This window comes from Ranitomeya imitator, chromosome 3 (assembly GCF_032444005.1).
Source record: "Ranitomeya imitator isolate aRanImi1 chromosome 3, aRanImi1.pri, whole genome shotgun sequence".
NCBI classification, from domain to species: domain Eukaryota; kingdom Metazoa; phylum Chordata; class Amphibia; order Anura; family Dendrobatidae; genus Ranitomeya; species Ranitomeya imitator.
In genome coordinates, this window is record NC_091284.1 from 191,208,957 (window position 1) to 191,221,540 (window position 12,584).

The following is a 12,584-nucleotide window of genomic DNA, read 5'->3' on the forward strand; positions in this document are numbered from 1 at the left end:
GTTCAGAGTAATTACCTGGGTATTTAGCCAGCTCTCTGCATTAGATTACTGCCAATTATAGCATTGCTCAAGAGATGTGTCTGTGCTCCCATTCTTATATTCTGTTCTTTGTTTTTTGACCTTGGCTTTCCTTTGACCTTGTGTTAGCCTAGCCCTTTTGTCATTATCTTTTACTTTCTTGGCATTCTGATCCCGGACTGTGACCTGACTACACCTTTGTCTCACCCCTCTGTCTTTGATGTACCCTTGTGGCTTTGGACCTTAGACCTCTTAATTAACCAGCCATGCAGCCTTGCGGCTTGTCTGTGAGCAGTGACTAGCACCACACCGATGCTGCCGGATAGAATAGAGTTCATTTCCTCCCAGCAGCAGGGCTCTCAGTGCTGGCTTCGGGCAGCTTCAGCATACTATTAACCTGCAAATTAACCCCATATCTGCTAGTTAATGGCATTAACAATTCCACTTTTCTCACAACACAACTTAAAAACCTCAGTGATCACATAGTAACAAAATTCTTGATGAACTGCAATGCTGATTACATGCAATAGGTGACCTCAGACACTTGTAGCATAATTATCTCCTGACAGAGTACTTTGAAATACATTTTCGCAGCTGGTGATCTTATGCCACTCATCCTGGCATATGTCAAGCAGAGGAGAACGAGAAATGGCACATTTGTAATTTGGATGCAGATGATTTATCAAATTTCATATAGGATTAAAAACGCCATAATGAACACAGACAGTAGAAGCTTTTTGGTTTGTTATGCTTCTATCATTAAAAACAGCATACTGTATATATGATCCATAACCTTCATTTGCTTATTTTCTTTATTACAAATATATTTAAACTGATCCTGAGTCTTGAAGGTAGGATCGGATATCCTTGAGCCACTCATGTGTACAAATGACACTACTTAGATGCAATAGAGTATGCGAGAGGAGGCCAGAAATGGTAGGAAAAAATCAAGAGTTTAAAAGCATTTCCTGCATATAAAAGGATTATTCATGGCTACCAACAGCCCCAATCACAGGGACAGACGGCAAAGCTGCATTTTTCCTGTTACATTTTAATGTCTGTGCATATAAGGTTAATGGGATAATCTTCATCACGCCAGTTGTTCCTCTCATTCAAGTTAATGACATAGTGTTTAATGTATATACAGACCTCGCCGACTCCCAAGACGTAATATAAAAAGTCACCTTCATCTCATCAACAGCTAGCTAATCAAGAAAGCAGGTAGATGCAAAATGCACACAAAGAATAAGCATAATTATAATCTGTTGTTTTACTTCAGCCCTATCTCCTCTAATTGATTTTGTGTGTCTGTGTAAGCAGCTTAGTGAAAAGGAAAATGCATTTGAAATCCCGAGGGAGCGTCATTAAATGTCATTGTTCAAGAATGGTAATCTACCTGAAGGAAATAGATGAAGGGTTCCAAGGCTACAGCGAGACTGCTATTCCGCATTGAAAATAATATAATAAGTGGAACAACTTACCCTAGGGTTGTCATGGTAACAATGGTATACCAAAACGAAGCAGGGATGCTAGTGAACTTGCTGGATGACGACCCTTTTTCCGCATAAAACATCACAGTGGCAAAGATAATGATTGCCATTGTCAGTGAGAAAAGGAGGAATCCCAGTTCGGAGGCACAGCTCTTCAGGGTATACCCAAGGATCCGTAATCCCTGGGAGTGGCGAGAGAACTTGAAAATTCTGAAGACCCGGAAAACCCTTAGGGTGACAAAAGCGCCACTCACATCCTCATTGTTGGTCATGACTAAGCCAATGTAGTATGGCATAATGGCTACCACATCGATGATGCTCATCACACTTCTCATAAACCTGTATCGACTTGGGGCTGCAAAAAGTCTCAAGAGGTACTCAACTGTGAAAATCATAACACATGCAGTATCCAGGCAAAAGAAGGCTACATGATATCTTTCACCACATGGAAGATCCTTATTTCCAGGCACAGTGCCACAGGGAACAGTCTCAACCACGTTGGTGATGACGGACACTGCAATAAAGAAGCCGGTCACATAGTAGAAGACTAAGGCTAATGTGCTGGTGTGGGGATTTTCAAAGGCTCGCCACATAGTCTGGCGTAAATTAAGGGAGGGCATGGCTTCTTGATTGTTCTCAAATTCATTGTCATCCATCAGTCTTTCTGCATTTTCTCTTTTTCTGTCTTTATATTCTTCATAGCAGCAGTCACCAATTATTTCAGGTAATATGCCATAGAAAGCAAGTTCTTCATCATAGGCAGAGATGCATTCATACCTAGGATAGTGCAGCTTGCCAGTTCTGTAAAAGTTTAGAATACTCCTGAATACCTCAGGGTCACGGTCAAAAAAATATTCCTTGGTCTCCTCGTTAAAGAAGAAATCTTTCTCTGTGCTTCCAAGTAGTGTGTCTGGGTACCTTTCCAGAGTAGTTCGCCAGGTTTGGAACCGCCTCCCACTAACATTGAGAATTATAAGCTCATCTTGTTTTTTGTTTTTGTCTGCTGGAGCCAATGGCATGGGACAGTTGGCCACTGGCATCCACCCAATGGCAGCAGCCCTTGCAAAGGGCAGCCATGCTGCAACCCCGGAAGCCATGACGGAGCCAGGTCCGATGGGCTGCTCAAGAATTGTAAGATCAGCTTGATTTCAAATCAAGACCATCTGCAGAAGAAAATAAACAATGTCAATGTCACCGTCAGTAAGAATCATATGGAAATTTCAAAACATGCATTCAAATTCTGTAAATATATCTACCACGGGAATTGCAAACACTTGCAGTACAGACTCATAACGAGGTAATCATTATTCCCTGTTTAATCTTCAAAGTCACCAGCTCTTATTGCATGCACATGAATAGTTTTCTAGCTGACCAACAAAATATTGATTTATTCTATAATTTTCCAAGAATCACTATATAAATTATTTGATTAAAATTTCTATAACATATTGAAATACTGTATATTGTGAACATAAACATTACTCAAATGTCTAAAGAGTAACCAACTTTCTATTTCATTACTCTCCAAATATTGCAAAGTTATGATTTTTGTACTTTACCTCATTTCCTCAGTTTGCCTCCTTCTCTTCCAAATACTATTCTGCAGCACTGTTTCAATGCTTAGTTCATTCTCCTTTATAATTTACTATCAACTGCTGCTTAACAAGATCCGTATACTACATTCAAACAATCAAAGTTCTTGATATCCACCACCTGAGTAAAGGAGTGGGATGCAGAAAGGATAAGAAAGAGAAATTCCCATGAGCAGTCTGTTTGAATTTAGTGTACAGATCTTGCCAAGCAGCAGTTGAAAGGAGCTTGTAAAGGAACATGAACTGGGCACTGAATCATCACAGAAGTACACGGCTTGGAAAATAAGGTCCTAAAATTAAATAATGAAGTATATAACAAAGTTCTTCAGTTTGCAATGCCTGGAAAATAATTAAATTAATCAAAGTTTGGGTACTCTTTTTTCAGATACACTATGGACATTACAATACAACATTAATACCACTATTGTTAAGGAACACACAACAGAAATCTGTCTGAAGGTTTTTGTCCTTCAAAATGCACTAATCGATATATCTCATCCTCAAGTCCTCAAGAAGCCTTTATTATCTCTTTTGACAGGTTGCCTTTAAGATTATGAAATTTAAAATGAAGCATACTTGCTAAAGAATAACAACAGGTATATACTTAAAATTTGGCAATGGCAATGAGTAAGGATTTTTTTTCTGATGTAGCTGTTGAATCTCACTGTTTTTACATACTTTTCATCGATTGTACATAAACTGTGGTAAACCACACACATTCGACAGATGGATGAGATTAATAATGCATCATATATATTTCTTTACAGCATTAATACACATGCTATTTGTTGATACTGGTAAGACAGAGGAAGAATTAACATTTAGGAGCATTAAAAAACCAAAATCATGATGTGTATATGAAACTTGTACCTCAAGTTTCCTCAGCACAATAAGACAACACAAAATACCCAAAGTCAACTCTATTCATACCTTTACACATATGTGATGCAGAGAATATATATATATATATATATATATATATATATATATATACATATATATATATATATATATATATATATATATATATATATACAGTTGAAACTAGAAGTTTCCATACACTATATAAAAAGACACATATGCATGTTTTTCTCAATATCTGACATGAAATCAGAATAAACCTTTCCCGTTTTAGGTCAATTAGGATTACCATAATTATTAATATTAGCCAAATGCCAAAATAATGAGAGAGAGAGAGAATGTTTTAAAGCATTTTAATTACTTACTGCAAAGTCAAAAATTTACATACATATCATCAGTATTTGGTATCATTGCCCTTGAACTGAAGGACTTGGGTCAAACGTTTGGGATCTCCTTCCACAAGCTTCTCACAATAGTTGGTCGGAATTTGCACCCATTCCTCTTGACAAAACTGGTTTAAGTAATCCAGGCTTGTAGGTCGCCTTGCTCACGCCTGGCATTTCAGCTTTCCCATATATTTTCAATAGGATTGAGATCAGAGCTTTGTGATGGCCGCTCCATAACACTCACTTTGTTATCCTTAAGCAACTTTGTTACCATTTTGGCAGTATGCTTCAGGTCATTGCCCATTTGGAAAACCCCTTTCCGCCCAAACTTTAACCTCCTGGCTGATCTTGAGATGTTGTTTCAATATTGCCACATAATGATCTCATGATGCCATCTAATTTTTGTAAAGTGCACCAGACCCTCCTGCAGCATAACAACCCACACCATGATGCTGCCACCCCCGTGTTTCACAATTGGAATGGTGTTCTTAGGCTTCCAAACTTCACCCTTTTTCCTCCAAATGTAATGATGGTCATTATGCCCAAAAAGTTCTATTTTCATTTCAACAGACCACAGGACATGTCTCCAAAAATAAAGGTCTGTTTTCCTGTGTGCATTTGCAAACATTAATATGGCTTTTTATGTTTCTTTTGAAATAATGGCTTCTTCCTAGCAGAGTGGCCTTTCAGCCTATGTTAATACAATATATTGACGCAATCTTACCATCGTCCGCCATCATCTTCAAAACCTTCCAAACACATGACCTCATCATATGGGCAGTCCAGAATTGTTTAACGGCATAGTAATCATAGTGTATGTAAACTTTTGACTTTGCAATAAGTAATAAAATACCTTAAAACATTCTCTCTCTCTCATTACTCTGGCATTTGGCAAATATTAATAATTATAGTATTCCTAAGGCTGTGTGCACACGTTGCAGATTTTTCGCGTTTTTTCGAGTTTTTTTCGCTATAAAAATGCTATAAAACTGCAAAAAAAGCATACATTATGCATCCCATCATTTAGAATGCATTCCGCAATTTTTGTGCACATGATGTGTTTTTTTCCCCGGATTTTTTGCGGATTTCCCACTATATAATGCATTTGGAAATGTCTAGAAAGATCCAGAAAAAACGCAGCAAAAACGCACCAAAACGCTGTAAAAGCGCGCAAAAAACGTGCAAAAAACGCATGCAGATTTCTTGCAGATTTCTCAGGAGATTTCTGCAAGAAATCCTGAACATGTGCACATAGCCTAATTGCCCTAAAACCGGAAAGATTTGTTCTGATTTCATGTCAGATATTGAATGTTATATTCATATGTGCCTTTATATATAGTGTATGTAAGATTCTAATCTCCATTGTATATGTATACAGCAGATACACACACACATATATATATATATATATACATATATATATATATATATATACATATATATATATATATATATATACAGTATATACCTACATAAAAATATGTAATCACCGGCCTTGGAGGATGTTCATTCAGTTCAGCCGGTGATTGCATATTTTTTACCGGGGGTTGTATATATAAAATTTAATTTATTTCAGTTCTTCAATACAAAAAGTGAAACTCATAAGTTACATAGTCATTACAAAAAGAGTGATCTATTTCAAGTGTTTATTTCTGTTAATGTTGATGATTATGGCTTACAGCCAATGAAAACCGAAAAGTTATTATCTCAGTGAATTAGAATACTTTATAACACCAGCTGGAAACATTATTTTAAAATCCAAAATGTTGGCCTACTGGAATGTATGTTCAGTAAATGCACTTAATACTTGGTAGAGGCTCCTTTTGCATCAATTACTGCATCAATGCGGAGTGGCATGGTGGAGATTAGCCTGTGGACCTTCTGAGGTGTCATGGAAGCCCAGGTTGCTTTGATAGCAGCCTTCAGCTCGTCTGCTTTATTGGGTCTCGTGTCTCTCTTCTTCCTCTTGACAATACCCCATAGATTCGCTATGGGGTTAAGGTCCGGTGAATTTGCTGGCCAATCAATCACAGTGATACTATTGTTTTCAAACCAGGTAGTAGTACTTTTGACAGTGTGGACAGGTCCCAAGTCCTGCCGGAGAATGACAATTCCATCTCCAAAAGCTTGTAGGCTGTGAGAAGCATGAAGTGCTCTAAAATTTCCTGGTAGACGGCTGTGCTGACTTTGATCTTGATAAAACACAGTGGAACTACACCAGCAGATGACATGGCTCCCCAAACCATCACTGATTGTGGAAACTTCACACTAGACCTCAAGCAGCTTGGACTGTATTCCTCTCCACTCTTCCTCCAGACTCTGGGACCTTGATTTCCAAATTAAATGCAAAATTTACTTTAATCTGAAAACAACACCTTGGATCACTGAGCAACAGTCCAGTTCTTTTTCTCCTTGGCCCAGTTCAGACTCTTCTGGCGTTGCCTACTAATCATGAGTGGCTCGACACAAGGAATGAGACACTTGTAGCTGAGTCCTGGATATGTCTCTGTGTGGTGGCTCTTGAAGCAATGACTCAAGCAGCAGTCCACTCCTTGTAAATGTCCATCAAATTTTTTAATGATTTATCTTAACAATCCTTTTAAGGCTGTGGTTATCCCAGTTGCTTGTGCACCATTTTCTACCACACTTTTTCCTTCCACTCAACTTTCCATTAATGTGCTTGGATACAGCACTCTGTGATCATCCAGCTTCTTTAGCAATGACCTTTTGTAGCTTACCCTCCTTGTGGAGTGTGTCAATGACTGCCTTCTGGTCCAGCAGTCTTCCCCATGGTTGTTGAACCTACTGAAATAGACTAAGGGACTTTTTTAAACCCTTAGAAAGCCTTTGCAGGTGTTTTTTTTGTGAATTATTCTAATTTACTGAGATAATGACTTTTGGATTTTCATTGATTGTAAGCCATAATCATCAACATTAACAGAAATAAACATTTGAAATAGATCACTCTGTTTGTAATGACTCTATATCATATATGAATTTCCCTTTTTGTATTGAAGAACTGAAATAAATTAACTTTTTGATGATATTTTAATTTTGTGAGAAGCAACTGTATATATATATATATATATATATATATATATATACTAGCTGAAGAGCCCGGCGTTGCCTGGGCATAGTAAATATCTGTGGTTAGTTATAGCACCTCACTTCTCTTATTTTCCCATCACGCCTCTCATTTTCCCAATCACATCTTTCATTTTCCCCCTCACATCTCTCATTTTCTCCCTCACATCTCTCATTTTCTCCCTCACATCTCTCATTTTCTCCCTCACTCCTCTCATTCCCCCCTAACACTTGTCATTTCAACCTCACATCTGTCATTTTCTGATCACTCCATTATTTTTCCTCACTCCTCTCATTTTGCACTCACACCTTTTCATTCTCACCTCACACCTCTCATTTTCACCTCATCACCTCAGTATATACATGTTTGTCATCTCCCTTATATATAGTATACATCTGTATGTCATCTCCTGTATATAGTATATACCTGCATGTCATCTTCTATATATAGCATATACCTGTATGTCATCTCCTCCTGTATATAGTATATACCTGTAGGTCATCTGCTCCTGTATATAGTATATACCTGTGTGTCATCTCCTCCTGTATATAGTATATACCTGTATGTCATCTCCTCCTGTATATATATGTACCTGTATGTCATCTCCTCCTCTATATAGTATATACCTGTGTGTCATCTCTCCTGTATATAGTATATATCTGTGTGTCATCTCCCCTGTATATAGTATATACCTGTGTGTCATCTCCTTCTGTATTAGACCTCATTCACACGTTATTTGCTCAGTATTTTTACCTCAGTATTTGTAAGCTAAATTGGCAGCCTGATAAATCCCCAGCCAACAGGAAGCCCTCCCCCTGGCAGTATATATTAGCTCACACATACAAATAATAGACAGGTCATGTGACTGACAGCTGCCGTATTTCCTATATGGTACATTTGTTGTAGATTGTCTGCTTATTAATCAGATTTTTATTTTTGAAGGATAAGACCAGACTTGTGTGTGTTTTAGGGCGAGTTTCGTTTGTCAAGTTGTGTGTGTTGAGTTGCGTGTGGCGACATGCATGTAGCGACTTTTGTGAGATGAGTTTTGTGTGGCAACATGCGTGTAGCAACTTTTTGTGTGTCGAGTTGCATGTGACAGTTTAGTGTAGCAACTTGTGTGCAGCAAGTTTTGCGCATGGCGAGTTTTGCGCGTGGCGAGTTTTGTGTGGTGCCTTTTGAGTATGTGCAAGTTTTGTGTGAGGCAAATTTTGCATGTGTTGCAACTTTTGTGCATGTGGCAATTTTTCCGCGTGTGCAAGTTTTGTGTGTGGCGAGTATTCCATGAGGTGAGTTTTGCACTTGTGGCGAGTTTTGCAAGAGCCTAGTTTTTGCATGTGGCGAGTTCTGCGCGTGGCGAGTTTTGAGCGGCGACTTTTGTGTTTCGACTTTTATGTGGCGAGGTTGGAGAATGTGTGGTGAATTGTGTGCTGAGGGTGATATGTGTTCAAGCACGTGGTACTGTGTGGCGCATTTTGTGTGTGTGTTCATATCCCCGTGTGTGGTGAGTATCCCATGTCGGGGCCCCACCTTAGCAACTGTACGGTATATACTCTTTGGCGCCATCGCTCTCACTCTTTAAGTCCCCCTTGTTCACATCTGGCAGCTGTCAATTTGCCTCCAACACTTTTCCTTTCATTTTTTCCCATTATGTAGATTGGGGCAAAATTGTTTGGTGAATTGGAAAGCATGGGGTTAAAATTTCACCTCACAACATAACCTATGACGCTCTCAGGGTCCGGACGTGTGACTGTGCAAAATTTTGTGGCTGTAGCTGCGACGCCTCCAACACTTTTACTTTCACTTTTTTCCCCATTATGTAGATAGGGGCAAAATTGTTTGGTGAATTGGAACGCGCGGGGTTAAAATTTCACCTCACAACATAGCCTATGACGCTCTCGGGGTCCAGACGTGTGACTGTGCAAAATTTTGTGGCTGTAGCTTCGACGCCTCCAACACTTTTCCTTTCACTTTTTTCCCCATTATGTAGATAGGGGCAAAATTGTTTGGTGAATTGGAATGCGCGGGGTTAAAATTTCACCTCACAATATAGCCTATGACGCTCTCGGGGTCCAGACGTGTGACTGTGCAAAATTTTGTGGCTGTAGCTGCGACGGTGCAGATGCCAATCCCGGACACACATACACACATACACACATACACACATACACACATTCAGCTTTATATATTAGATATATATATATATACTAGATGGCAGCCCGATTCTAAAGAATCGGGAGTCTAGAATCCATATATACTTGAAATTCGGCAGGAGCTTGAAGAGCAACGTCACTGGGCCCGCCTCCACGCAGTAGAAACTTGCTGTGAGGTAAAAATTCAAAAATCACACCAAAATGGCGGGCGGAGTGTGTCACAGTACGGCACGTTTCTGATTGGTCGCTCGCAGCAGGCGGCAACCAATCAGACACTGGACACTGTTGACGTCACTTATCTCTGGACATTATCTCCGGACATTAGCTCCGGACATTATCTCCGCACATTAGCTCCGGACATTAGCTCCGGACATTAGCTCCGGACAAAGCCACGGAAGTTGGCACAAATTGCAGGAAGTAGTATTCTAGGCAATTAATCTCCGGACATTAGCTCCGGACATTAGCTCCGGACATTAGCTCCGGACAAAGCCACGGAAGTTGGCACAAATTGCAGGAAGTAGTATTCTAGGCAATTATATATTAGATATACACAGTGGTGTTCAAAAGTCCTGCATAGGATAAATTGATTGATTTTTCAAATTTTAAATGTTTTCTGTCGAATATCTTCGATGCTAATATGACATATTATATATGGTTTTGTTCCGAATACAATTTCGCATTCTCTCCCTGTAATATTTTTATATTTTTAGCTTTTGAAGCAGTTTTGCCTGAAATTATTGCAACAATATGGGAATTGAAAGCACAACTAAATATTGTACAGCTTCAGATCCAAAATTAGCCAATCACAGATGAGGTTCTTGTGACCCATCATAACCTGGATATGGCAGCCAATCACATTGCATTACATCACATCTGCTGCTTTGTTTCTTTGTTTTATCTGTTGGTCTATCTAGTGACTCTTACTGTAGAGTTTTATGATTGGAGCCTTCAGATTTTTGTCAGCGGAGGATCGTGTGCGAGTTGTGGTGCTACATGAAGAGGGTTATACTGGCCCCCAGATCGCAAGGAAGGTCGGCTGTAATCAGAGTACAGTCTCAAGAATTTTGCAGAAACATAAGCAGCTCGGAATTACCCAGGACAGGCCCAGATCTGGTCGGCCCAGAAAGTCAACTAAACGGGAGGATAAAGTACTGATAAGAACATCCCTTGCCAATCGAAAGCTCACCTCTCCTCAGCTTCTGCGAGAATGGCAAGAAAAGTGCAATATTGAGGTAGCAACACCAACTGTTAGGAAGAGATGTTTGGAAGCAGGATTGAGAGGGTGCAAGGCCGAAAGAAGCCATTGATGACAGCCATACAAAGACAAAGGCGAAAACTGTGGGCATTGAAATATTTAAAATGAAGGAAGGAGGAGTGGGAAAAAGTGCTGTTTAGTTATGAAAGCACTTTTTGCATTTTAGGAAATGATGTCAAGTCTTATGTGAGAAAGTTCCCACATGAAGAGTACAAGCCAGAGTGTTTGAGCTTCTCTGTGAACCATCCGATGAAAGTAATGGTCTGGGCTGTATGGCAGCCAATGGTGTTGGAAGGCTTCATATTGTGGAGGGTATGGTCAATGCAAAAAAATACATAGACATCCTTAATAAGAAAATGCTGCCTTCTGCTCAACACTCTGAATTAAATAAAAAATAATAAATCTTAAAAAGTAAAATTTAAGTCTGTGTGAACTTACATTGGAATTTAATGAACTTAGAAACCTGTTCACCATTCTACACACTGTACTGGTGTAGGTATGGCTATGCTGCAAAAAAAATATTAACAAAAATGCGCATACCATAACAATTTATACACTTGGGACATTCAAAAATGAGGGATTACAAAAACATATACAGTCATGGCCAAAAGTATTCACACCCCTGCAATTCTGTCAGATAATACTCAGTTTCTTCCTGAAAATGATTGCAAACACAAATTCTTTGGTATTATTATCTTCATTTAATTAGTCTTAAGTGAAAAAACACAAAAGAGAATGAAGCAAAAAGCAAAACATTGATCATTTCACACAAAACTCCAAAAATGGGCCAGACAAAAGTATTGGCACCCTCAGCCTCATACTTGGTTGCACAACCTTTAGCCAAAATAACTGCAACAAACCGCTTCCGGTAACCATCAATGAGTTTCTTACAATACTCTGCTGGAATTTTAGACCATTCTTCTTTGGCAAACTGCTCCAGGTCCCTGATATTTGAAGGGTGCCATCTCCAAACTGCCATTTTTAGATCTCTCCACAGGTGTTCTATGGGATTCAAGTCTGGACTCATTGCTGGCCACCTTAGAAGTCTCCAGTGCTTTCTCTCAAACCATTTTCTAGTGCTTTTTGAAGTGTGTTTTGGGTCATTGTCCTGCTGGACCCATGACCTCTGAGGGAGACCCAGCTTTCTCACACTGGGCCCTACATTATACTGCAAAATTTGTTGGTAGTCTTCAGACTTCATAATGCCATGCACACGGTCAAGCAGTCCAGTGCCAGAGGCAGCAAAGCAACCCCAAAACATCAGGGAACCTCCGTCATGTTTGACTGTAGGGACTGTGTTCTTTTCTTTGAATGCCTCTTTTTTTCTCCTGTAAACTCTATGTTGATGCCTTTGCCCAAAAAGCTCTACTTTTGTCTCATCTGACCAGAGAACATTCTTCCAAAACGTTTTAGGTCTTTTCAGTTAAGTTTTGACAAAATCCAGCCTGGCTTTTTTATGTCTCGGGGTAAGAAGTGGGGTCTTCCTGGTTCTCCTACCATACAGTCCCTTTTCATTCAGATGCCGACGGATAGTACGGGTTGACACTGTTGTACCCTTGGACTGCAGGGCAGCTTGAACTTGTTTGGATGTTAGTCGGGGTTCTTTATTCAACATCCGCACAATCTTGCGTTGAAATCCCTTGTCAATTTTTCTTTTCCATCCACATCTAGGGAGGTTAGCTACAGTGCCATGGGCTTTACACTTCTTGATGACACTGCGCACGGTAGACACAGGAACATTCAG

The 12,584-nt window shown here is 39.5% G+C and overlaps 1 protein-coding gene across 2 annotated transcripts in view; it reads right to left on the reverse strand.

Annotated features, from left to right (window-relative positions):
* KCND3 (potassium voltage-gated channel subfamily D member 3) overlaps positions 1-12,584 on the reverse strand; it is a 709,390-nt gene that overhangs the window by 574,926 nt on the left and 121,880 nt on the right. For both annotated transcript variants that reach the window (XM_069761728.1, XM_069761727.1), the window contains exon 3: positions 1,500-2,671. In XM_069761728.1, the coding sequence (XP_069617829.1) occupies positions 1,500-2,605 (1,106 nt within the window). In that variant the 5' untranslated portion in view covers positions 2,606-2,671. The remainder of the gene's footprint in view (positions 1-1,499; positions 2,672-12,584) is intronic.